The sequence below is a fragment of the Nannospalax galili genome, unplaced genomic scaffold (genome assembly GCF_000622305.1).
Source record: "Nannospalax galili isolate Female #2095 unplaced genomic scaffold, S.galili_v1.0 scaffold529, whole genome shotgun sequence".
NCBI classification, from domain to species: domain Eukaryota; kingdom Metazoa; phylum Chordata; class Mammalia; order Rodentia; family Spalacidae; genus Nannospalax; species Nannospalax galili.
Genome location: NW_008360309.1, coordinates 834,079 through 858,942, shown reverse-complemented (window position 1 = coordinate 858,942; position 24,864 = coordinate 834,079). Strand labels below are relative to the sequence as shown.

The 24,864-nt window shown below is 48.5% G+C and overlaps 1 protein-coding gene and 1 pseudogene across 1 annotated transcript in view; both read left to right on the top strand.

Moving 5' to 3' along the window:
• The first annotated feature begins 2,150 nt into the window (after positions 1-2,150).
• Positions 2,151-24,864, top strand: part of Slc25a42 (solute carrier family 25 member 42) — a 32,485-nt gene continuing 9,771 nt past the window's right edge. The window contains exons 1-2 of the mRNA XM_008824495.2: positions 2,151-2,243; positions 23,452-23,563. Of these exons, the coding sequence (XP_008822717.1) occupies positions 23,483-23,563 (81 nt within the window). The 5' untranslated portion in view covers positions 2,151-2,243; positions 23,452-23,482. The remainder of the gene's footprint in view (positions 2,244-23,451; positions 23,564-24,864) is intronic.
• On the top strand, positions 9,370-9,569 carry LOC108490270 (annotated as a pseudogene).

The window sequence follows — 24,864 nt, the reverse complement described above, 5'->3', positions numbered from 1 at the left end:
GAAAAAAGAATTTGGGGACTGGGGCTGTAGAGATGGCTCAGTTGTTAAGAGCAGAAGATGGCAGAGACAGCCAGCCAGGTATAGTGGCACATGCCTTTAATCCCAGCAATTGGGAGGCAGAGGCAGGCTGATCTCTGAGATCATGGCCAGCCTGGTCTACATAGGGTGTTCGAGGCCAGCTGGGACTAGAGAGATCCCATCTCAAAAAAAAAAAAAACAAAAGAAACAAAGAGCACTGGCTTCTTTTGCCGAGGTCCTGAGTTTGGTTCCCAGAACCCATATGGTAGCTAACAACTATAATTCCAGGTCCAGGGGATCTGACACCCTCCTCTGATCTCTGTGGATATTGCATATATGTACATGTATGGTGCACCAACATGCATGCAGACAAAACACTTGTACAGTAAGATACAAATAAATTTTTAAATTTTGTTTTGAGCCGGGTGCGGTGGTGCATGCCTTTAATCCCAGCACTTGGGAGGCAGAGGCAGACGGATTGTTGTGAATTCAAGGCCAGCCTGGTCTACATAGTGAGTTCAGGTCAGCTGGGACTACAGGGAGACCCTGTCTCAAGAAGACAAAAAAAAATTGTTTTGGTCTTTTTGAGACAGGGTCTCCCTGTAGCCCCAGCTGACCTGGAACTCACTATGTAGACCAGGCTGGCCTTGAACTCACAGAGATCCGCCTACCTCTGCTTGCCTCTGCCTCCCAAGTGCTGGGATTAAAAGCATGCACCACCATGCCCCGCCAAAAAAATAAAATTTAAATGAAAGAAAAAATGATTGCTTTCTTTCTTAGGGATGGGGTGCCAGAGATGGATCGCAAAGCCCCTGATGTCTCTACCGTTGAGCCACACCTCCAACTATTTGTTTATGCGTGTGTGTGTGTGGCGAGGGGGCGGGGGGGGGTATGTATAAAGTCAGATGACAACTTCCAGGAGTTCTGTCTCCACCATGTGAGTCCAAGGGATCAAACTGAGCTCGTCAGAACAAAGAGAGTTTGACCTCTGTGTTCTGGTTTGGGTTCTTGGGAAAGTACTCTGATCCTAGAGATTGTGGTTGGGCTCAGTTGTTTCACCAAAGACTTAGCAGGGCGGAGGTCCCACAGAATTGTCATGGGATCCCTTGAAGGATAAAGCTTGGACCCAAAGACATCGTTTTCAGAAAATCAGTCAGCTGGTCTGAGCGATTCCAGCTCTGATTTCCACGTTTGCACAAGAGCTCAAGCTGCAGGCGGCGGCTGAGTGACCTGGAGTTTCTGCTCATCTGCGGGGGAGCAGTGGGAGAGGGACAGGCTGAGAATTAACCAAGAGTCCTTCAACTGTTAAGGTCCAAGTTCAGGACGAAGTAGGACGCTTCCGCGCTGAGTGGGAGTCGGTGAAGCCACAGCGGAGTGTCCAAGGCCAACCCCCTTGGACGCACTGCTGTGGACTTGCACTTAGCACGCCCCAGGCCAGTCTGGAGGATGCACCACCTACGGCGGTTGCGATTGGCTAGTGGATCTGTCCGTCTTCAGTTTCAAGGCCAATCATCGTCTCCCTCCAGGCTACTCCCTCTGCTTCTGGAGCCTCAGCTCCGCCCAGCGCGCTAGCTTGCTCGGAGTCCCGCCTTTGCCCTCCAGCGATTTGTCCGAGAGCGCTGCCCATTTTCTGCGGGGATCCAATCCTCACGCACCTTCAGACCCTGCCTCCAGGCCTCACACCCAAAGGAACGCTCTGGAGAACTAGGGTCGCTACTCCATGTAACCCCTCCTCCAACCTTCAGCGATTGGTCGGAGCGCTGCCCGTTTTCTGCCGGACTCCAATCTTCGCGCTTCTCCTCTTCTTTCCTCCCTAGACCTGGGTAAACACTTGGGGTACCCAGAGCCGCCTCTTCACGAAGCCCCACCTAGTCCCTTTAGCGATTGGTCAAGAATGCTGCCCGTTTCCTGCTGGCTCCAATCATTTCGCACCTTTGCGCCTGCCCGCCACTACCACCTTCCCGGCCTTGCACTGAGGGAACACTCTGGAGGACCAGAGGCACCACCTCCCCCGCCCCTCCTAACCAGCTATTGGTCAGAAGGAATGTCCGTCCGCTTCGTGCGTACCAATTCTCGCTGTATCTGGCCCTGATTGGTCAGTGTGTGGCCAATGGCGGCGCGGCCTGGGCCCCGCCCGAGGCGCGCGCTGGGGGAGTGTGAGGCGGGGCTGCGGTGGCTGCGGCGGCTGAGGCGGCTGTGGCGGCGGCGGCAACGCGTTCGGGCAGGTGAGCGCGACCCGAAGGGCGCAGGGCGACGCGGGGCGGCGGGGGACCGCTCTGGCCGGGCTGGGAGGAAGCGCGGCGCGGGCCGATGTTGTTGTGACAGCAGCGTCACGGGCGCGTAGAGGTGACAGACCACCCCCAACACACACTGTGTAGCGGGTCCCCGGGACCTCACGGCCAGGCCGAGCTTCGACCTCACACAGAGCTATCCTGCGGGTGACAACCCCACGGCTGGTACCGTGGCCTCGCCGTAACCCCGCGGAGGCCGGGGTGACCGACCCCACACCCCCACCTGTGACCCTTGCCCGCCGAGTCCCCGCATCGAATTTCCTCAGCACCACTCTGTGGCCCTCCCTCGGAACCTGAGTGGAAGCCCCAGGTGCCAGCCGGCTGCGGCCACCTTGTGCTTCCCACATGTGCACCTGTGTGTCCGTCCCTCCCCATCCCCATCACTCAACCATCCCTGCAAACACCGCCCAACATTTCTCTTGTAGTTAATTTAAAAAAAAAAAAATTCCCTTGTTTTTATTGTTGTTTGGTTGTGGGATTATTTGAGACAGGGTCTCTCTGTAGCCCTAACTGGCCTGGAACTCGATATGTAGACCAGGCTGGCCTCAAACTCACAGAGATCCACCTGCCTCTGCCTCCTGAGTGCTGGGATTAAAGGCAGTGCCACCATGCCTAGCTGTTTTGTAGTTTTAACAGCCCTTCTTTATTTCTACTTTATCATTTTATTGTATTTATTCATTGAAATATTTTTTGGAGGCAGTGTTTTGTTCTGTAGCTCAGGCTGGCCTTGAACTGTAAATAGTGCTTGAGGGCTGTTGATATGACTGAGTAGGTAAAGGGGCTTGCTGCTAAAACTAAACACCTGAGTTCCATCCCCATGATCCTCATGGTGGAAGAAGAGAACTGACTCCCAAAAGTTACCCTCTGACCTCCACATTTGCACTGACACTGTGGCATGCTTGGGCACTTGTGCCCACACCAGCCCCCCCCCATTTCATAAATGTAATTAGAAATTTTTTAAAGAGTGCTTGACACAGCCAGATGTGGTGGCACATGCCTATCCTTCCCAGTACTTGGCACACTGAGGCAGGGGGATCAGTATTTCAAGGCTAGTCTCAGTTACATAGATAGTTCCAGTCCAGCCTGGGCTACATAAGATCCTGTCTTCAAAAAAACGTCCAGCAAATGAACAAATAATATTAGGACTGGACCTTAGAAAGATCTCAAGATTTTTCTGGGCCTTAGAAAAATCCCATCAGCTAGATATTCAGAGTGATCCCCATTTTACCAGCCATGAATCTAAAGCTGGGGAATGCTGCTGCATGCTTTGCCTGTACCCCTGACCTTCCTCCGTGCCCCTCTCTGGTTTATTGTTGATTGTTTATGTTCATCTCTGGAGTTGATGGAGGGATAACCCCCATACCCCACACCACTCCCAGGCGGTTCTCCTAAGTCAGAGTCGTGACTTTGACTTGATCCAGAAAAGCTTAGCTGAAAGGGACTGCCCCTAGGTGGCTGCCTAAGCTTGTGTTTCCCAGTCTCTGTTGGTGCGTAGGTGGGGTGGGGGTGGGGGGTGGGGGCGTGTTCAACATCTGGGATGCTGCTGATTGCTGCCAGACCAGAGCCTCTCTGTGACCTGCCCAAGCTCCTTGACACCAGCTAAACAGAGTAAAGAAATACTTCTCAGATTCAGGAGGGCTAGTGTTTCAGCCACTTAAAGTTGTAGTACAAAACCATGGGGGACTGGCGCTGGGAAGGATTCTTCTGGAAGTTTTTGAGTTCCCCTGAGTCAGATTTGCATGTATGCAGCATAGGAGGAGGATGGTGGCTTTCTTGTCAAAATCAATAATGGTGCTGTTTCCTATAAGGCTGGCCCAGTGCTGTCACCCCTCAAAGGTCTCTCCCTGCACTGAGGATGGTGCCAGAATGTTCCTCTGGGTCATGTTACCTTAAGCTTCTCCTGTGGAAACTAGGCTTGGGGACTTTCCATTCAACTTCAAACAGGGTCATAGGGTACAGTTCAACAGAGAGTACTTTCTAGTATTTTCAAGGTCCTGGGTTTTATCCCCAGCTTTGAAATAATAATAACAACCACAGTATGTGTATTGGTGCACGTGCTTGTATATGTGTGTGTTTCATGTGTGCTTTGTCATATGCACACACACACACACACACACACACACATGCACACACAACATGCCAGAGGAGGATGTCCAGTGTCACTCTGTCAAACATGGGTGCTGAACCATCTCCCTCTTCCCTGTGTATACATTCTTATACACACATGTATAATGTGTATATAAAATTAAGCTTTGACAACGTAATTGTTACATATAGTTTAAAAAAAAATCAGGGGGCTGGAGAGATGGCTCAGCAGTGAAGAGCACTGGTGGCTCTTGCAGAGGACCAAGGTTCAATTCCCAGCACCTACACAGCAGCTAACAACCATCTGTAACTCCAGTTCCAGGGGATCTGATGCCCTTTTCTGATCTCCGAAGGCATCACATGACACAGGTGCACTTACATACGTGCAGGCAATACACTCACACACATTTTAAAAAAATAGAATAAGCCAGGCGTGGTAGCGCACACCTTTAGTCCCAGCACTTGGGAGGCAGAGGCAAGTGGATCTCTGTGAAATCAAGGCCAGCTTGGTCTACATAGCAAGTTCCAGGCTGGCTGGGGCTACAGGGAAACCGTCTCAAAAAGACCCAAAATAATAATAATAATAAAGTACATAGATGGGTGTTGATTTGTGTGGGATCTTGCTGATCAGAGATGCCAGTTCTGCATGGATCCCTCTATGGTAGCTGTTGAAGCTGTTGCCTCTGTACAGCTGAGCTGCAGTCATGGATGGGTTTTGGGGAGTCCAGAGTGAGCATGGGTGAGGTGGGCCCTAGCTGTGAGACCCCTTAGAGCCCTTCCTGTTCACTTTTAGGTGAGGCTGCAGGACCAGGTCAAAATGACTAAATTGCTACTGTTCTCTGAGCAGGAAGGTGGAAGGCTTGCTTCCTGCAGAGCCGCTGGGCACAGGCCTGTGGTAGCTTAGCAGCAGGGGGGGCCTTTGATCTCCCCACTCAGACGTCCTGCCTGAGGAGGCAGGGCCCAAACATCAAACATCTGATTCTCTGCTACATTGAGGTGAAAGCTCAGGGAATCTTGGGAGTCCCTCCTGTGCAAAGTGTCAAGAGAAATCTAGAAGAAACAAGGCCTATTGTCCTGGGGTTGGGGTGCTGACACTCCCCTTAGTACTGGCGATGGAATTTAGGACCTCACACATTCTAGGCAAGTGCCCTAACTCCTAAGCAGCACCCCAACCTGACTCTTGATATTATGGGTAAAGCACCTCAAGAAAAACAGTTTGGGGGCCAGGTGGCCGAGGAGATATCAGTCAGTAAAATGCTTGTTGCGCAAAATGAAGACCCGAGTTCAATCCTTAGAACCTACATAAAGAAAATCCTGGTCTGGGGGCTGGAGAGATGGCTCAGTGGTTAAGAACACTGGCTGTTCTTGCATAAGACCCTGTTTGAATCCCAGCACCCACATGATGGCTAACAACTGTCCACCATAACTCTAGTTCCAGGGGATCCGTGGCCATTGCATGACATGGGCGCACTTACCTACATGCAGGCATAACACGCATACACATAAAAATAATAAAATGACCTTGGAGGTCAGACGAGGGCATCAGATCCCCTGGAATTGGAGTTACGGACAAGTGTTAGCTGTCATGTAGGTGCTGGGATTCGAACCTGGGTCTTCTGTAAGAATAGTCAGTATTCTTAACCACTGAGCCAATTAAACAGCCCCACTTAATATAATCTTAAAAATACTTTGTGGCGTCACTAAAGAGAGGAAAAGGCATATGTCTTTTTGAGTCTCAAAAAGAGACTCTGTCTCAAAAAAAAAGACCAAAAAAAGAAAAAGAAAATCCTGGCCTGGTGATGAATGCTTATTATCCCAGGACTAGAGAGAGGGAGACAGGAGATCCCTGGGGCTCAATGGCTGGGTAGCCTAGCCTGAGCTCCAGGCCAGGTAGGACCCTGTCCCAAAAAGTAAGATAGGCTGGACTTGGTGGCACACACCTTTAATACCAGCTCCTGGGAGGCAGAGGCAGACAAATGCCTGTGAGTTCAAGGCCAGCCTGGTCTACATAGCTGAGTTCCAGACTAGCCAGGGCTACATAGTAAGACCCTATCTCAAAATAATCCTCCTCCTCATCATCATTGTCATTATAGAGTGATTGAGAAAGACACTTTATGTTGACCTCTGGCCTCCACACTCACACAGGTGATACATACATACATATGCACACAGAGGACTGCAAGATAATGGTTGCTGTTTGTTGATTTGTTTTGGTGCTGGGATGGAGCCAAGGGATTCATGCCTGCTAGACAAGTGTTTTACCACCTAACTATGCCTCCAGCCAAGTTTTCTTCATTTGTGTCTAGGAAATGCAAGAGTTGAGTATGGAATGAATTGAGCAAGTCTGATGTTGGAGAAGCTGTTTTGAGGTTCTCTCCCAGAGGTCTGAGCCATCTAGTCACAGTGCTTTGTCAGGCCACCTCCTAGCGAGACCATCTTCTTTCCAGGGTTATCCAGCGTTTGGTCCCTCACATCTATTTTTACAGATAGATACTAGCAGAAATTACTTACTGGATCAGAACTGTTCATTTGTTTAAGTTTTGCAAGCCAATCCTTTCTTCTTTCTTTCTTTCTTTCTTTCTTTCTTTCTTTCTTTCTTTCTTTCTTTCTTTCTTTCTTTCTTTCTTTCTTTCTTTCTTTCTTTCTTTCTTTCTTTCTTGTTTTTGGTCTTTTTGAAGCAGGGTCTCCCTGTAGCCCCAGCTGGCCTGGAACTCACTATGTAGGCCAGGCTAGCCTTGAACTCACAGAGATCCACCTGCCTCTGCCTCCCAAGTGCTGGGATTAAAGGCGTGCACCACCACGCCTGCTAAACCAATGCTTTTTAAAACGGCTTTCCTTGAAGGCTTAATAGGTAAAGGTGCTTGTTGTCAAGACTGACAACCTGAATTCTATCCCCTGGACCCACATGATGCAAGAAGAGAGCCCCACAAGTTCTCTGACTTCCACATGCACACGACAACACATATGCACCCCACCCCACAAAAGAAAGAAATGTTTTGTTTTGTTTTTTTAAATGCATTTCCTGCCAGGCTTGGTGGCGCAAGCCTTTGATCCCAACACTTGGGAGGCAGAGGCAGGTGGATCTCTGTGAGTTCAAGGCCAGACTGGTCTACATAGTGAGTTCCAGGACAGCTGGGACTACAGGCAGATCCTGTCTCAAAAAGACCCCCCCCCCCAAAAAAATGCATTTCCAGCCAGGCGTGGTAGTGCATGTCTATTATGCCAGCATTTGGGCCCTACAAGCAAGAGGCTCAGGAGTTTCAAGCCAGTTTCAGCTGCACAGGTAGTTGGAGGCCAGCCTGAGTAAGGTATATGAGATCCTGTCACAGTCTGTCTTAAAAATAAATCAATAAATGAATAAATTTTTAAAATGCATTTTATACCTGGGTGTGGAGGCCCATGAGTGTAACCCAAAACTCTGGAGGCTGAAGCAGGGAGATTGCTATGGGTTCTAGGCCAACATGGGCTACATAGTGAGATCCCATCACCAAAAACAAAGGAGAAAAAAAGCATTTTGTTTATGACTGGGGTTTAGCTCAGCAGCAGAGCACTTGCCCACCATTTATGAAGCCCTGGGTTCCATTCTCAACACCACACAAATAAATGCATTTTCTAATTTACTTTAAAAATATTTTAACTTTTTTTCCTTTTAAAGTCGGGATTTGGCGGGGCATGGTGGTACACGCCTTTAATCCCAGCACTTGGGAGGCAGAGGCAGGCAGGTCTCTGTGAGTTTGAGGCCATCCTGGTCTACATAGTTCTAGGCCAGCTGGGGCTACAGGCAGACTATGTCTCAAAAAGACCAAAAAAAAAAAAAAAAAGACTTTATTGAGATATAACATATGTATCCCATAAAGTTCATCTCTTAAATTTTGGCTTATCTGTGTGTATGTTTTGCATGTATGTAAGTGTACCACATGTGTGAAATGCCCATCGAGGCCAGAAGAGGTTGTCATATTCCCTGGAGAAAGATTTTATTTTTTTTTATTATTATTATTTGGTCTTTTTGAGACAGAGTCTTCCTGTAGGCCCAGCTGTCCTGGAACTCATTATGTAGACCAGGTTGGCCTTGAACTCACAGAGATCTACCTCCCAGTGCTGTGATTAAAGGCATGTACCACCATGCCCAGCTTTAATTTAGGGGGGGGGTGTCTTTTTTGAGACAGGGTCTCCCTGTAGCCTCAGCTGGCCTTGAACTCACAGAGATCCGTCTGCCTCTGCTTCCTGAGTGCTGGGACTAAAGGCATGCACCACCACACCCAGCTAATTTTATTTTTTAAATTAATTATTTGTATGTGTCTGTGTATGTGCATGTGAGTGCAGGTGCCCACAAAGCCAGAGTTGTTGCATCCCCTAGAGCTGGAGTTTAAGGTGATTATGAGCTGCCCGATGTGGGTGCTGGGAATTGAACTCAGGTCCTCTGCAAGAACAAGTGTTTTTGACCTCTGAGCCATGCCCATGTATTTACTTTTTTAAAAATCCTTTATCTGTTTTCCTGTGTGTGAGTGCCTGTGTGCATGCCATGGCATGCCTCTGGAGGTCAGAGGACACCTTGGGTATCAGTCCTTGACTTCTGCCTTCTTTGAGATGGGGTCCTCTTGTTCATTCGCCTGTCTCCACCTCCTATCTTGCCTAGGACACTGCCTCATGCTTGCAGAAAGGGCTTTATCCACCATGCCACCTCCCCAGCTGGCCCCAGAGAAATGCATTTTTAGTTTTGGAAGTATATCTTATTAGATGGGCATGGTAGTGCACCCCTTTAATCACATCACTCAGGAGGCAGAGGCAGGTGGATCTCTGTGAGTTCAAGGCCAACCTGGTTTACACAGTGAGTTCCAGGTTGAGGCAGGAGGATGGAGCATTCCAGGCCAGCCAGAGCCACATAGTGAGACCCTGTCTCAAAAAAAGTACAACAGTCAGATGTCAGGCGCACAGGCGGAGTGTTAGGCTGCCTGGAGCCTGCCCAGGAGCCACCATGAGCAAGGCCCACTCTCCTGAGCTGAAGAATTAAGTTAAATGGTGGCAGACATGTCTAAGGAGTACTGAGGGTCCCTTTATGAATCTTGTGATAGATGACTGTGTAGAGATGGTGACTAGTGGCAGCAGAATATCGTTGGAATGGTGGTCATATGAGGAAACAGTATCATCATGCTAGAGGCCTTGGAACAGGTTTAAGTAAGGGCTGTTCAGCAGAGCAGTGCATGTTTCCTAAATAAACTTATGTAATACTCAAAAAAAAAAAGTAAAACACTATCCCCTGTTGACCCCTCCTTGGTCACTGTGCTATTTTTAGAATATGCTTGTCAGACATCTGTTTCTTCACTGAGGCACATTTGCTGCCTCCATCTTGTGGGAGTACTCCGGTTTCGGGGGCTTTTGTTCTGTGGAGCGGGAGGAGGAGGAGAGGAGACCCCATTCACACACCTTTTATTACAGTGCATTGTGTTATTTTTTTATTATTAGTTATTAATCCTTTACTGTGAGCCTGGCATGGTGCCACATGCCAGCACTTGGGAGGCTGAGGCTAGAGGATCCCTGAGTCCCAGCCTGGGCTATATAGTGAGACCCTGTCTTAAAAAAGGAAAAAAGACGGGGCTGGAGAGATGGCTCAGTGGTTAAGAACACTGACTGTTCTTGCAGAAGACCTGGGTTTGAATCCCAGCACCCACATGGCAGCTAACAGCTGTCCAAAACTCCAGTTCCAGGGGATCCAACAGCCTCTTATGTCTTCCGCGGGCATTGTACGACACAGGTGCACTTACCTACATGCAGGAAAAAAGCTGGGCATGGTGGTGCACGCCTGTAGTCCCAGCACTTGGGAGGCAGAGGCAGGCGGATCTCTGTGAGTTCAAGGCCAGCCCAGTCTACATAGTGAGTTCTGGGACAGCTGGAATTACAGGGAGACCCTGTCTCAAAAAGACCAAATATATATATATGTGTGCGTGTGTGTGTGTGTGTGTGTGTGTGTGTGTGTGTACACAGGCTAGGCATGATGCTGAATGTCAGTCGTCCCAGCACTTAGCATCTCTACTCTGGGAGGCCAAGGCAGGAGGACCAGGAGTTCAAGATCATCCTCACTGTATACCTAGCCGGAAGCCAGATTGGGCTACAAGAGACCCTCTATATAAAGAAAAAAAGAAATAAATAACTATTAAAAAATAAGAGTGGGGGCTGGAGAGACGGCTCAGTGGTTAAAAGCACTGACTGCTCTTGCAGAGGCCTCGGGTTCAATTCCCAGCACCCACATGGCAGCTACAAACCATCCTTAACTCTAGTTCCAGGGTGTGCTGGATAGCTTTAGTGTCAACTTGACACACCTGGGTTGAGGGAGCTTCAGTTGGGGAATTGCCTCTATTGGACTGGCCTATGGCCATGTCTGTGGGGCATCTTCTTGAAGAGTGATGTGGGAGGGCCCAGCCCACTGGGTGGTGCCACCCCTGGGCAGGTGGGCCTGTGTTGCATAAAAAAGCAGGCTGAGCAGAGGCCAGGAGAGCAAGTCAGTAAGCAGTGTTCCTCCATGGCCTGTGTCCAGCTCCTGCTTCCAGGTTCCTGCCCTGACTTCCTACCTTGGGGTCCCTGATGAACTGTGACACAGGAGATGTAAGCTGAGTAAACCCTTTCCTCCCCAAGTTGGTATTGGTCAGAGTGTTTTGTCACAGCAGTGGAGAAACAAACTAGGACACGGGAATCCGGAGCTCTCTTCTGACCTCCTTGGCACGCCCGTACTTCCTACCTTGGGGTCCCTGATGAACTGTGACACAGGAGATGTAAGCTGAGTAAACCCTTTCCTCCCCAAGTTGGTATTGGTCAGAGTGTTTTGTCACAGCAGTGGAGAAACAAACTAGGACACGGGAATCCGGAGCTCTCTTCTGACCTCCTTGGCACTGCACAACACGGGTGCACTCATATACATGCAAGCAATGCACTCATACACATAAAATAAGATAAAAATAACAAATAAAATAATTAAAAATTAAAAAAAATAAGAGTGAACAGTCATGAATGAAATAATTACTTTGTACTCTGGAGTTCTAGAGCCTTGTATGGATCCCCAAATCCACATGTTAAGCTCCATAGCCCGGTAACGATTTGTAATCCTAGGCATACTCCTAGTAGGGATCCGAAGTTTCATCATGTTGAGATACTAGATGGTGTTGGTAAATCGATGAGTGAGTGATTAATAATTTTGATTAGGGGGTGTGATTTACGTAGGTTTGTCATTAGGGTTTCTGTAGTTGAATTACAACGATGATTTTTCATGTCATTGGTCTTAGTTAAATGCTATGTAGGAACTATGTCCAATTATGTTTTTATTATGAGTGTAGCTCTTGTTACTTGTTTTATTGGTTTGTCAATTAAACCTTCTCCTGTGTGTGTGTGTGTGTGTGTGTGTGTGTGTGTGTGTGTGTGTCTTGTAAGAAAAAAATTAAGCAGCTGAAAGCAGTGAATATTTGGAATTAGAAACAAATAGAATTATTTCATTATGTTGTAAACAACAGGGATTAAATTGATATTATCATCTGTTTCTGGTTGCCTGTTTTGTTGGGTCAGAAAGGGAAAAGCATTTACTGATAAGATAAGGGTGGCTTTTCCTTCCCCATCACATACTGGATACATGGTTTCAATAAATAGCAAGTAAGGCCTTTATTTCAGAGCAAAGTTCCAGAAGAAATCTGAAGGAAGAGGTTCTCAGAACAGGTCAGGTGCCTCTCTTGGTTGAAATGAGAGTCAGACAGTCTTTATATAGTCACTGTCACACCTTAAAACAAAAAACTGTTTGTGGATATGACTTCATAGAGTTTCTTCTTTATTCCTTCACAGGAGTTGACACCAAGGTACCTTAAAGAAGGGAGTCTGGGTACCCAAAGACCTTGCTTTCCTAAGAGAAGTGATTAAACACTTTCCAACCCAATGCCTTTTTGATTCCTAGGTTGAAACAATCATAGGTCATCCCATACATGATGCCTCAGTGGCTGGCAGCTGGCACCCCGTCAATGTTTTTGGCAGACGAAGAGCACCACATACACACACACACACACACACACACACACACACACACATACACACACACCATATACATATGTGTAGAGAGAGAGAGAGAGAGAGAGAGCACGCATTTGATTGGCTTGTAACTGGTAGAAGCTTTTCTATGGGCTTCTGCTGACCATATTAAAGACACTTTCCTCACTGGTTGGTATATTCCCTATTAAATAACATCAAAAATTATTTCAGCAATGGAAATGTTTTCTATTGGGGCTGAAGAGATGGTTAAGAGCACTGACTGCTCTTGCAGAGGACCCAGAATTGATTCCCAGGATCCACATGGTGGCTATGAACCATCTTTAACTCCAGTTCCAGAGGAATCTGAAGCCCTCTTCTGACCTCCGCAGCATTTCATAACACGGGTGCACTCATATACATGCAAGCAATGCACTCATACACATAAAATAAGATAAAAATAACAAATAAAATAATTAAAAATTAAAAAAAATAAGAGTGAACAGTCATGAATGAAATAATTACTTTGTACTCTGGAGTTCTAGAGCCTTGTATGGATCCCCAAATCCACATGTTAAGCTCCATGTGTCTCTCTCTTCCCTCCCTCTTTTTTTCTGACAAGTTTCTGGCATGTAGCCCAGACTGGCCTTAAACTTGCCATCCTCCCACCTCAGCCTTCTAGTGCTGGGATCACAGGTGCCATTGTGCCTGGGCTCTCCCTTCTCCCATGAAAATTTGTTTTTCATGGTTCTAGTAATGGGAAACAGGGCCCTTCTGTGCTAGGCAAGTGCTCTCCCACACAGCTGTATTCCCAGCCCACTTCTCACCTTTCATTTTGATCCAAGAGCTCACTCTGTAGCTTAGGCTGGCCTTGAACTCGATCTTCCTGCCTTAGCCTCCTGAGTAGCTGGGTTGACAAGGCTGGCCTCACCAGATCCAGAGACCTCAAATCATCTCTGGATAGTTCAGAATCCCTGAAACTTGGACACCTGTGTGCACAGTTGTAACACTGTTTCAATTAGAAGATAAAGACAAGAAAAACAGAGTGCTGGGCTCTGTTCTGTCATGTGCAGTGCTGCTGCTTTTTTTCTGAATAGACATGCAGCAGCCTAGGTGGTCAATGTGAAGTGTCAGATCCTGTGCCGCCTCTGGCAGTTCTCAGTAGCCTAGGCTGGGCTGGAACCATGCACAGAGGACCCTGGATTCTGCTGCTCCTGGCCTTGAGATGCCCAGCAGATCCTGAGAATGCCTAGCAGGCCCTGAGAATGCCTAACAGGCCCTGAGAATGCCTAGCAGCACAGTTCAGGAGGACCATGGAACCCCGGTCCTGTGCCACTGCAGTCCCCACCACAGTGTATGGTCTCTTCATCCTGCTTTGTAAGGGAGAACAGCCAGCATGCCCAGCACCTAGTGTGGCAGGAGGGCATGACTCGCTGCAACCAGACCTGGGCCCATAGCTAATAGACCTTAAACATGGCAGGGAACAGCTAGAAGTGACGGTGCACACCTGACCTCCTAGCACTCAGGAGGTGGAAGCACAAGGTCATCCTCAGCTATACAGAGAGCTCAAGGCCAACCTGGGCTACATGGGACCCTGTCTCAACAAACAAAACAAAACAAAACAAAAAAAAAAAAAGGAAAAAAAGGATGGTAGGGAAGTGTTAGGGAGGAGTGTGGCCCATTGGGTCCAGGCCTTGAGTGGCTGTGAGAGAGTCTACGCCAGCCCTGTCTGCTTCCTTGTTAGGGAGCTTATGTGCCAGCACCCATTACTTGCCCTGGAAGATAGTGATGGATGGGGAAACAGGTGTAGAGAGGTTTGGTGACATATCCCAGGTCAAGTGGCTCCCCTCTTCTTATGGCAGCAGCATGGTCTGCTCCTATTTGGGGAAAAAGACAGCATAGTTAAAGAGCTGCATGTGGTGGCCATGGAGAGACTAAAAAGGGCAGGAAGTCAGTTCCAGAAAGGCTAAGGCACCTTTGTGTAGGTGTCACGAATCTGGGTCCTTGCTTGGCCCTGGCCTTCCAGGGACCGCCCCCGACCCCAGCCTAGGTGGGGAATGAAGTAGAATGGAGCAGAGCAATCACTAAAAGAATATTCGGGGTACAGCTAACCTTGGGAGCAATAAGGCTAGGATTTCTAGCATGGACTTTGAAAGATGTGGTAGAGTTTGCTAGCATAGCAGTGCACAGAAAAGCAGAACTTGGTATGTCTAGGGAATTGACTTGCTTATCCAGGAAACCACTGTTGATTGAACAGGCGCAGAGCATTGCACTGGGCCCCATGTGTCCTGAACCTGAGCTTTGGGAGTGAGGATCAGTTACTGAAGGACATTTGGCACAGGGGCTTGAGTGCCATGGTTTCATAGCACATTAAAGGGCCTCTGTGGTCAGTGTGGGTGGAAAGAACAGAGGACAGTGACTTTTTAAACTTTTATTTATTTTGTGTGGTGTGTGTGTGTGTGTGTGTGTGTGTGTGTGTGTGTACACCATAGTATGTGTGGAAGTCAGAGGACATTTTTCATTCTACTCTGGGTGTTATAGGGACTGAACTCTGTGTCAGTCTTGGCAATAAGCATCTTTATCTTTACCTGCTGAGCCATCTTACTGGCATTTTTTTTTTTTTTAAAGTATTAGAGATGGACCCTAGAGCTTCGCACATGCAAAGCAGGCAGTGTCCCACTGAGCTGTGTCCCCGCTCCTCTATTTACTGCTTCATCTTTGAGACAAAGTCTTGCTAAGTTGCATGGCTTGCCTGAAACTTGTACTTCAGCCTCTAAGTGCTAGGATGGCAGGCGTGCACCACTGGGCCTGGCAGAGCGTAGGGACTGGCCAGCATGGTTTGAATCTTTCAGGATCTGAGTGTCATGTGGAACCTGTAGAACTCACAGCCAGGGTAACAGTTAAAGTCCCCAAAGGACAGAGCTCCTGGCTGTCTTGGAGGCTGGCAGGCATTCAGGGTGAGCAGGGGACAGCCAGACACAGCAGAGCTATGAACTAGAAAAGAAAACAGCTTTTATGAATGGAGACAGGATGGTAATTGGCTTCTGATGACAGTGATTATAAGCTTCTCTACAGGCTTGTAAACCCCATCCCTGAGCAACCATACCCTACTGTACAAACAGTCCCTGCAGCCTGAGGCAGTGGACACAGGTAGTGATGTTGTGTGCATACACACATGCCCCAACAGTGTGTGTGTACATGTGTTAGGAGAGTCCTATCATGTGCAGTGGCTGCAGCAGCCTGTAGCATGGTTGGTAACCCCTGAACTCAGAACCAACCCCTTCAGAGCTAGAAGCAGCACCAATCTTTCTCCAAGAGCTGATGAACTTGTTTAGTGCCAGAGGCTTCCATTGCAGGAGTTGGGGTCATCGTGGGTTGCCAGAGATCTGATTCTAGGTTTGCGCCTCATATGTGATGCTGTTTTTCTTATTTGTGATGCTGAGGCTGGAACTCAAGGCTGTACATGTTAAGCATGTGCTCAGAGACTGAGCCACACCCCTGACCTGACCTGCAATGCTATATTGCTCCCCCACCAACCTGATATTCAGTCACTCCAGGACATACCCACTCCTGCATGTGGCCAGGAGACACTGATGTCATAGGTGCATGTCATGTCACCCATGACTACAGAACGTCAGGACAGGGGTTCAGGCATCTTGGGTAGACTTCGTTCACTGTTGACACCCTCAGCCACTGTTCTCCTGAGCATATGGGCTAGTCCCTTGGATCGGCCCAGGGAAGTAGCAGTGTCGGAGCCTGGGGTTCCAGCTCGAGGTCAGCTGCCTGCATCCACTGGGCAGGACTTTGTTTTATCAGTTTTCACTGTGGAAACTTTATTGTTTTTGTTTGGTTTAATTTTTTTTTGGTCTTTTTGAGACAGGGTCTCCCTGTAGCCCCAGTTGGCCTATAGCTCTCTATATAGACCAGGCTGGCCTTGAACTCACAGAGATCTGCCTGCCTCTTGCCTCCCGAGTGCTGGGATTAAAGGCGTGTGCCACCACGCCCGGCTGTTTGGTTTTTAAATTTTTTTTTAAATTTATATTTATTTTATGTATATGAGTGTATTGCCTATATGTATGTGAATGCACCCGTGTCGTGCAATGCTGTGGAGGTCAGAAGAGGGCTTTGGATTTCCCTGGAACTGGAGTTAAGGACGATTCGTAGCTGCCATGTGGGTGCTGGGAATCAAACCCAGGTCCTCTGTAAGAGCAGTCAGTGCTCTTAACCCCTGAGCCATCTCTCCAGCCCCTGCTTTGTTTTTTTGAGGCAAAACCTTACTATGTAGCTTAGGCTGGCCTGGAATTCAAGATCCTTCTGCCTCAACCTCCTGGATTTGTGAGTTATCATATATGTGTACTGTGGAGGCCAGAGGTTAACCTCTCAGTAGCCATCCACCTTGCCTTTGTTTGTTTGTTTGTTTGTTTGTTTGTTTGTTTTTGAGACAAGGAACCTAGAGCTTGCTGATTGGCTAGACTGACTAGACAGCCTGCCCCAGGGATCCCCCTGTCACTGTCTCCTTCCTTGTGCTGGGGTTATAGGTGTGTACCCTCACACCTAGCCTTTTTTTTTTTTGTCTTTTTGAGACAGGGTCTCACCATAGCTCCAGCTGGCCTGGAACTCACTATTGTAGACCAGTGTAGACCAGGCTGGCCTTGAACTCACAAGATCAAAGCCATGTGCACCACACCCAGCACAGCACACCCAGCTTTTTTCATGGTGTTATAGGTATGTACACAACACCCAGCTTTTTCATGAAGGCTCTAGGGATTGAACACAGACCCTCACATTGTGTAACGAGAACTTTATGGGCTGAGCCATCTTCCCAGCCCACGCTTTAAGCAAGTTTTTTTTTTAATGCTTTATTACTTTTATTTCATGTGTATAAATGTATTGCCTGCATGTATGTAAGTGCACCCATGTTGTGCGAGGCCTGCAGAGGTCAGAAGAGGGTGTGGGATCCTCTGGAGCTGGAGTCACAGACAGTCATTAGCTATCATTTGGGTGCTGGGAATTGAACCATAGTCCTCTACAAGAGCAGCCAGTGCTCTTAGCCCCTGAGCCATCTGTCTAACCCCTTTAAGCAGGTTTTTAAATTTTTGTTGTTGTTATTTTAGTTTGTTTTTTACCTGGAACTTGACCAGGCTGACCTCAATCTCACAGAGATCTGCCTGCCTCTGCCTCCTGAGTGCTGGGATTAAAACTGTGTGCCACCATGCCTGGCAGGTTTTAAAATTTTTTGATTTTTAATTATGTGTATATGTGGTGGTGATGGTGGGGGTGTACATGAGTGCAGTGCTCACAGAGGCCAAAGGAGGGCATTGGATTCCCTGGAGCTGGAATTACAGGTGGTTGTTAGCTGTCCAACCTGGTTGCTGGGAACCAAACTTGGGTCCTCCACAAAAGCAGCAAGCACTCTTGATCACTGAGCCATCTCTCCTCCCCCTTCCCCTGTTTTCCTGTTTAAGTAGCAGGTTTATTTTCTTTTTCTTTTTGGTCTTTTTGAGACAGGATCTCCCTGTAGCTCCAGCTGTCCTGGAACTCAGTATGTAGACCAGGCTGGCCTTGAACTCACAGAGATCTGCCTGCCTTTGCCTCTCTAGTGCTGAGATTAAAGACACATGCCACCATTCCCAGCAGCATATTTCTTTTCAAAAAAAATTTTTTAATTTTTAATTTGTGTGCATGAGTGTTCTACCTGCATGTATGTGAGTGTGCCTGTGTCATATAATACCTCAGAGGTCAGATAAGGGCATTAGATTCCCCTGGAACTGGAGTTACAGATGGTTGTTATCTGCCATGTGGGTCCTGGGAACCAAACCTCGGTCTTCTGCAAGAGCAGCCAGTGCTCTTAACCTTAGCTGAGACATCTCTCCAGCCTCTTTTCAAAAATATTTAAAAGATCTATTTATTTCTATTTCTGTACATGTATGTGTTTGTGTTTGCCTGCTTCCATGTATGTGCACCATGTGCATGCAGGGTGCCCCAAAACCAGAAGAGGATGTTGGATCCCCTGGAATTGGAGGTACAGTTGGTTGAAACACTTAATGTGGGTGCTGGGAACTGAACCTGGGTTCTCTGCTAGAGCAGCAAGAACCCTTAACTGCAGAGCCCTCTCTCTAGCCCCTGTTTAAGCATTTTTGACTGAAATGTAAGCAAAACTTATATTTTGATCACTCCACATTACCACACATGGGGAAATCCACATGAGATAGGTCACAGGCCCAGCACGGGTTCACTAAAATGTGGTTTCTTTATCTGTGTACATGTGAAGCATAAAGGGAATTTTTTTATTTAATATTTTATTTATTATTTTTATTTCATGTGTACAAGTGTATTGCCTGCATGTGAGTGTACCCATATCATGCAATGCCGTAGAGGTTAGAAGAGGGTGTTGGATTCCCCGGAACTGGAGTTAAGGACGATTTTTAGCCACCAGGTGGGAATGGAACCCAGGTCCTTTGCAAGAGCAGTCAGTGAAATATGTACATACTGAGATGTACTGAGGAAGGGCCTGAATTAAACACAAGTATTATGTATGTAGTGTACATACTGAAAAATCCCCCAAAATTTGTACTGTGAACTGCTTCTGGCCCCAGGCATTTCTGATACAGATACCCAGCATGTGTTCAAAAATGACTAGAAATGGTTGAGTAGAGAGGGCTGGGGCTATGACTCAGTGGTAGTTTGTCTGGCACCCATGAAGTCCTGGGCTCAACCCCAGTGCTGAAGAAACATTAGTTTTGAGCCATAATGTAGCACACCTGTAATTCTAGCACCTGGAAGGCTAAGGCAGGAGGATCAGGAGTTCAAGGCCAGCTGGGGCTACATGAGACCCTGTCTCAAAACACCAAAAACCAACTAAACAGCAACAACAAAAAAACAGGATGGAAGACATATCTATTCCTGTAAATGAATCTGTTCCAGAGTTGGTGCCTCACCCTATCTCACTGGCCCCACCCACAGCAAACTCTGGTCCCAGACAGCAGAGCACAGATGTGACAAAATGGCCACATGACCAGGAGACACCCAGCTGACCTCACATTAACCAGGAGCTGCAGGTCTAACCAACAGAGTCCTGCCTGTGCTGTCAGGGCCTGCCTGGGTATCCTACAAGGCTCACTGTGGGAAGCACATCAGACAAGCCCAGCATAGGGGGTATGGTGGGGAAGGGACATCTAGACACAGCCAGCATCCCAAGACTGTCCAGGCTGGTAACAACAGAGGCTGAGAGAGACAGGATGGGGATGGGGAGGGGAGGCAGTATGTGACTATTGACTGGTTAGCAATGGGAAGGAGATTAAGGAATGACTGACAGAACCCAAACAAAGCCTGGCTCCTCAGCAGAAGAATGGGATAACACCCCCCACCCCCCATCCCCGCACCCCCTTGCCACTATCTGTGAGGTCGGGTTCTAGCATCCCAAGTCTAAAAGCTGAGGATGCTTAGCTGAAGGCAAACAGTATGCAGAGTCACCGGCTGTTTTTAGGAAACGGCTGACCGTGCTTCATACAGATGTCTTTCGTTTGGCAGTGTGCCTACCAGGCAAGCATCCTACGCCCTCAGCCCCAGCATACAATTTCCATTTGCTTATCAAGTCACCATAGGTCATTACCCACTTGACCTAACCGACTGCTACTGGGGAGCAGAGTCTCACAGAGGGTGAGGTGCATTCCAGGGGCCTGGCATCCACACTGTGGGTGTGTGAACTACATCCAGCCCCTCCTGATGGAGTGCCCGTCACATCTCTAGCCAGGCTTCCACCTGCCCAGTCATGTCTGTGGACAGGAGCCCCAGAGTGCCAGCCATTTCATCTATTTCGCTTCTCTTTTCTCCCTTGCACTTGAGGTATGGTCTTGTGTGCCTCATGGAGGCCAGGAGATTTTATATATACATATATATATATATATACTTACTATCTATCTATCTATCATCTATCTATCTATCTATATATGGTTTTTAAAAATTTTTTTCTTTTGTCTTTTTGAAGTAGGGTCTCCCTGTAGCCCCAGCTGTCCTGGAACTCACTTTGTAGACCAGGCTCCTTGAACTCTCCCCCCTGCCTCTGCCTCCCAAGTGCTGGTACTACAGGCCTGCGCCACCACGCCCGGCTTTAAAAATATTTTATATTTAAATTTAAAATATTTATTTTATGTGTATGAATGTATTGCCTACATGCATGTCAGTGCACCCGTGTTGTACAATGCCTGCAGAGGTCAGAAAAGGGCATCAGATCCCCTGGAATTGGCATTATGGATAGTTATTAGCCATCATGTGGATGCTGGGACCTGAACCCAGGTCCTCTGCAAGAGTAGACAGTGCTCTTAAGTACTGAGCCATCTCTCCAAGCCCGGGTTTTTGTTTTTTCTTGTTGTTGTTATTGTTAGTTTTTCTGTTTTGTTTTTTGAGACAAGGTCTTGCTATGTCCATAGCCAGGCTAACTTTGAACTTGACATCTGCCTGCATCTACCTCCTGAGTATGAGTGGGGATGGCATGTGTGAGCCACCATACCCAGCTCTATTTTGTCTATTTATTTGGCAGTGCTGGCTCATTTGGAAGCTGGCTTATTGCAGAGCCCCAGCAAGTACTTTCCTGCTTAGCTCCAGCCCCAAATCTAAAATCCCACATAAGCCTTTCATCCTCCCAGATGTGGTTCCCCTGGCTTTTTCCAGGTTCCTTTTGCCAAGTTCAAGGATAGGGGTCCTGTGGCTGGGGGTGTGGGAGGCAGTTCCTTTGGGTAGTTTCCCCTTCCTTCTACCAAGAGGCCTGTGGCAACATCCCACAGCAGGGACTGATCAGCCACAGTCTGCACCCTGGTAGTCTAGAGTGGACTTCTCTCCCTGTCCCTCGAACCAAGAGTTAGGACAGGGTCTCCCCGGGTATGTGTGTGTGGCTGCCCCCTCCCCCTCCTGCAGCCTAGGAAGCCATGCCCTCCTTTTTGGCTTCAAGGTGCTTAAAGGGACAGGGTCTCATTTTGGCTAACTTTGTTTGGGAATGACTGTCCATATCCAGCCCCTGCCTCCCCCTCACTGGCTGTTCCTCTGGGTTAAATGAAAGTTTGATTAAGGAACACATGGTTTTCTAGGACAGTTGCTCTGGGCAAAATGGCCTTGAGCCTGGAGAAGGAGCTGGCTCCAGCGTCTGAGTCTTACACTAGGCTTGGCCAAGCTTCTCTGGGTTCCATCTGCAAAGCAAGTGAGCAGCCTGTACCAAAGTAGCCAGCTGCAGGCTCTCAGGTCACCCTCAGCCCAGCAGGCCATAGGTCTTGTTTTGAGTGCTGGGGATGGAATCCATGACCTGGGCATGCTAGGCAAGAGCTCTACCACCCAGCCACACCCTAGCCCCTCACTGGGGAATTTAGCAGGGATTCTACTGCTGAACCAGCCCTCCTGCCCATTTTATTTATTTAAAGATCTGTTTTACATTCTCTGCGTGCCTGAGTTTATGTGTGCACCACATTGACTCAGGTGCCAGCAGAGGGTCAGAAGACCCTGGAGCTGAAGGGAATTACAGGTGGTTGTGATCCTCCCCCACCATGTGGATGCTGGGAACTGTGTTCAGGTCCTTCTGCAAAAGCAACAAGTCCTCTCAGTCACTGGCCATCTCTCCGCCCTGCTTTCTGCTCATTTTAAAAGCAGCTGTTTCTCCTGACTAGGGGCCATTTTGAGGACAACACAGTTGGTGGCATGCAGTTTACACAGCTGACTGTCTGCTCTTCATGCCACTGTGTGCTGCTCTGGGTCTGTCTGCCACTCTGGGTCTGTCTGTAGGTGCTTCTGTGACAACAGCACTGTTCTGTGGAGGTGTGTATTGCTTTATCACATAATTTTGTTATTTCTTTTTTTTTTTTTTTTTTTCGAGACAGGGTCTCCCTGTAGCCCCTGCTGTCCTGGAACTCGCTCTGTAGACCAGGCTGGCCTTGAACTCAAAGAGCTCCACCTGCCTTTTAAAGGCATGCCCCACCACACCGGTCATTTATTTCATTTTTATTTCTTGGTGCTGAGTATGTAACCCCAGTCCTCCCATATGCTGGGCATATACCCTGCCACTGAGCCACACCTCCAGCCTGGATAACTGATTATTAGCCTGTGCTTTGATTATTTTAAAACATAAAAAACTGAGACCTCAGCCGGGCACGGTGGCACATGCCTTTAATCCCAGCACTCGGGAGGCAGAGGCAGGCGGATCTCTTGAGTTCAAGGCCAGCCTGGTCTATATAGTGAGTTCCAGGTCAGCTGGGGCTTCAGGGAGACCCTGTCTCAAAAAGACCAAAAAAAAAACAAAAAAACTGAGACCTCAAAGAATGATGAACACATAGTAGTGTCTAGATTATTCCTCCGTCTCTCTTCCTCCTGACATCCTCTCTCCTAGAGAAGGTGAGGCCTGAGCACAAATAAGGCAGAGCTGGGCTTGGTCTTCGGGGGAGAGCTGGGGAAGTGTACTCTTGTGTGGCAGCTGTCACCCACTCTTTCCTATAGAGAACAGGTGGCTGGTGTAAAGGAAGAAGAATCACTGTCAGCCTGCCAGGGCTACAAAGTAGGACCCTGTCTAATCAATCAGTCATCATTTTCTCAGTGTCTCAGTGGATGGAGACCTTTGCTCCAGGCTCATGCTGTAAGCCCACCTGGCCTGGTGGTGGGCGGGCACACTGTGGCTCTGGGCATGTAGGTCCCTTGACCTCTGTACCCTAGCCACGCTAGCAAAGACTGTCCCCAGGGTCAGTGGTCTCTCCTTACTGTGTGACCACTTTGATCTGCATGCACCAGTTCAGAAAAAGACTGTGACAGTCGTGTAAATGACAGAAAAGAAAAGCATTTGTCAATGATTAAGCCAGCAGCCCTGGGGACAGTGGCATCATAATTTTGGTGAGGTCAAGGGCATTTTCTTCCTCGTGGGGACAAGGAGCCAGGAACAAGTAAGGGAAAGGCCACTGGGGCTGACCTAGGGCATTCAGTTCTGGGCTTGGTGAGTCTACGCAGTCAGAGGCAGAGCCAGCCCTGTGTGGGGCAGTTGGCAGCCCTCTGGGTCCTCTCATCTTACCCAGCCCTTCTTGCTCCTCAGGACCAAGTCTCTCGCCGTCCAGCGGCCTGGGATGGGTAATGGTGTGCAGGAAGGCTCAGTGCGTCTGCGTGAGGATGCTGAAGCCATCCTGTCAGGGCCTGTCTCCTCAAAGGCAAGTAGCAGGGGTGGGTGTTGGGGGAAGGAGGGACAGGAGAAAAGGGGGTGTAGGAGGCTGTTCCTCCCCACTGGGTCAGCAGAGCACAGTCCCCACTGTTCTTACTGGTCTTCACTGCATAAATAGTGCTTATTTCTGTCTCTGTCCATGGTCAGGGCCACATGGCCTCACTGGAAGATGCCAGCTGCCTTCTGTGTCACCTGCAGCCCCATTGTGCATGAACCCAGCCAGCCCCAAATTTCAGCAAGAGGCCAAGGCCTCTGCCATAATTTCAGGAGGCACTGAGTGCTGGAACACTGAAGAATGGAAGGCAGGTGCAGCAGGGTTTGCTGGGCTACAGGGCAAGACTCCATCTCAAAAAGTCTAAACAACAACAAAAAAGCAATAAACTCAGGGCATCCTAATTCCCTGTTGGAAGGCAGAAATCTGCCAGGTAGCTCTCCTATATACTCAAAACACAGGCTAGCCGGGCCCCATATCCCTCTCCAGGGCCTTGCGGGTGCCACACTACCAGTCTCAAAGTCCACCAGCTCAAAGCTGAGCTGGCGGCACCCTGTATCCTCCTGACCTTTCCCCAAGTTCCAGGCAGCACCTGGGACTGCCATTTGGGCAGGAGGACTCACTCACCAGGGCCACCTGGGGAGTCACCATCAGGATACTGAGGCATAAGGCAGGCATGTCCCTCAGAGACCAGTGGACTCCCTGACAGAACATGAAGACAGACAGCCACATGCATGCCAGAGGAGTGGGGGGATGGGTCCTGCCTCAGGGTATACCAGAGGCAACAATACCACTGAACTCCCAAAGTGCCCCCTGCTGGCCATGGCCAGTGTGCTGGTGGTGGAGTGAGGGGTGTCATATTATGGGAGAGTCACATCTCTGTGGCTAAGAAGCTGGCGCCCACTGGATACTATACTCACCTGTAATCTCAGCTACTCAGGAAGCTAAGGAAGGTGGATCGTGATTCTAGGCCAGCTTGCGTGCACTACATGGGCTGGGGTGTGCAGCTCAGTGCTTGGCAAACATAGGCGGGACCCTGGGTTCCATTCTAACACACAATAATAAAAAACGTGCAGAGGGCGTAAGCTGTTACAGAGTCATGTCTGCTTGTCCGACCTCATTACTAATTTTCCCCTCATCCCAAGAGACCCCTGTGACATGGTCCCACAATGCCATGCTGTATTTACATAAATGGGTGGGGATGAGGAGGGGAGCCGAGGACCACACATGGAGTGCTTACAAAGATCAGGAACCTAGAAGGACAGCCCCTCACAACTTGCAGTCATTGGCACCCCTCA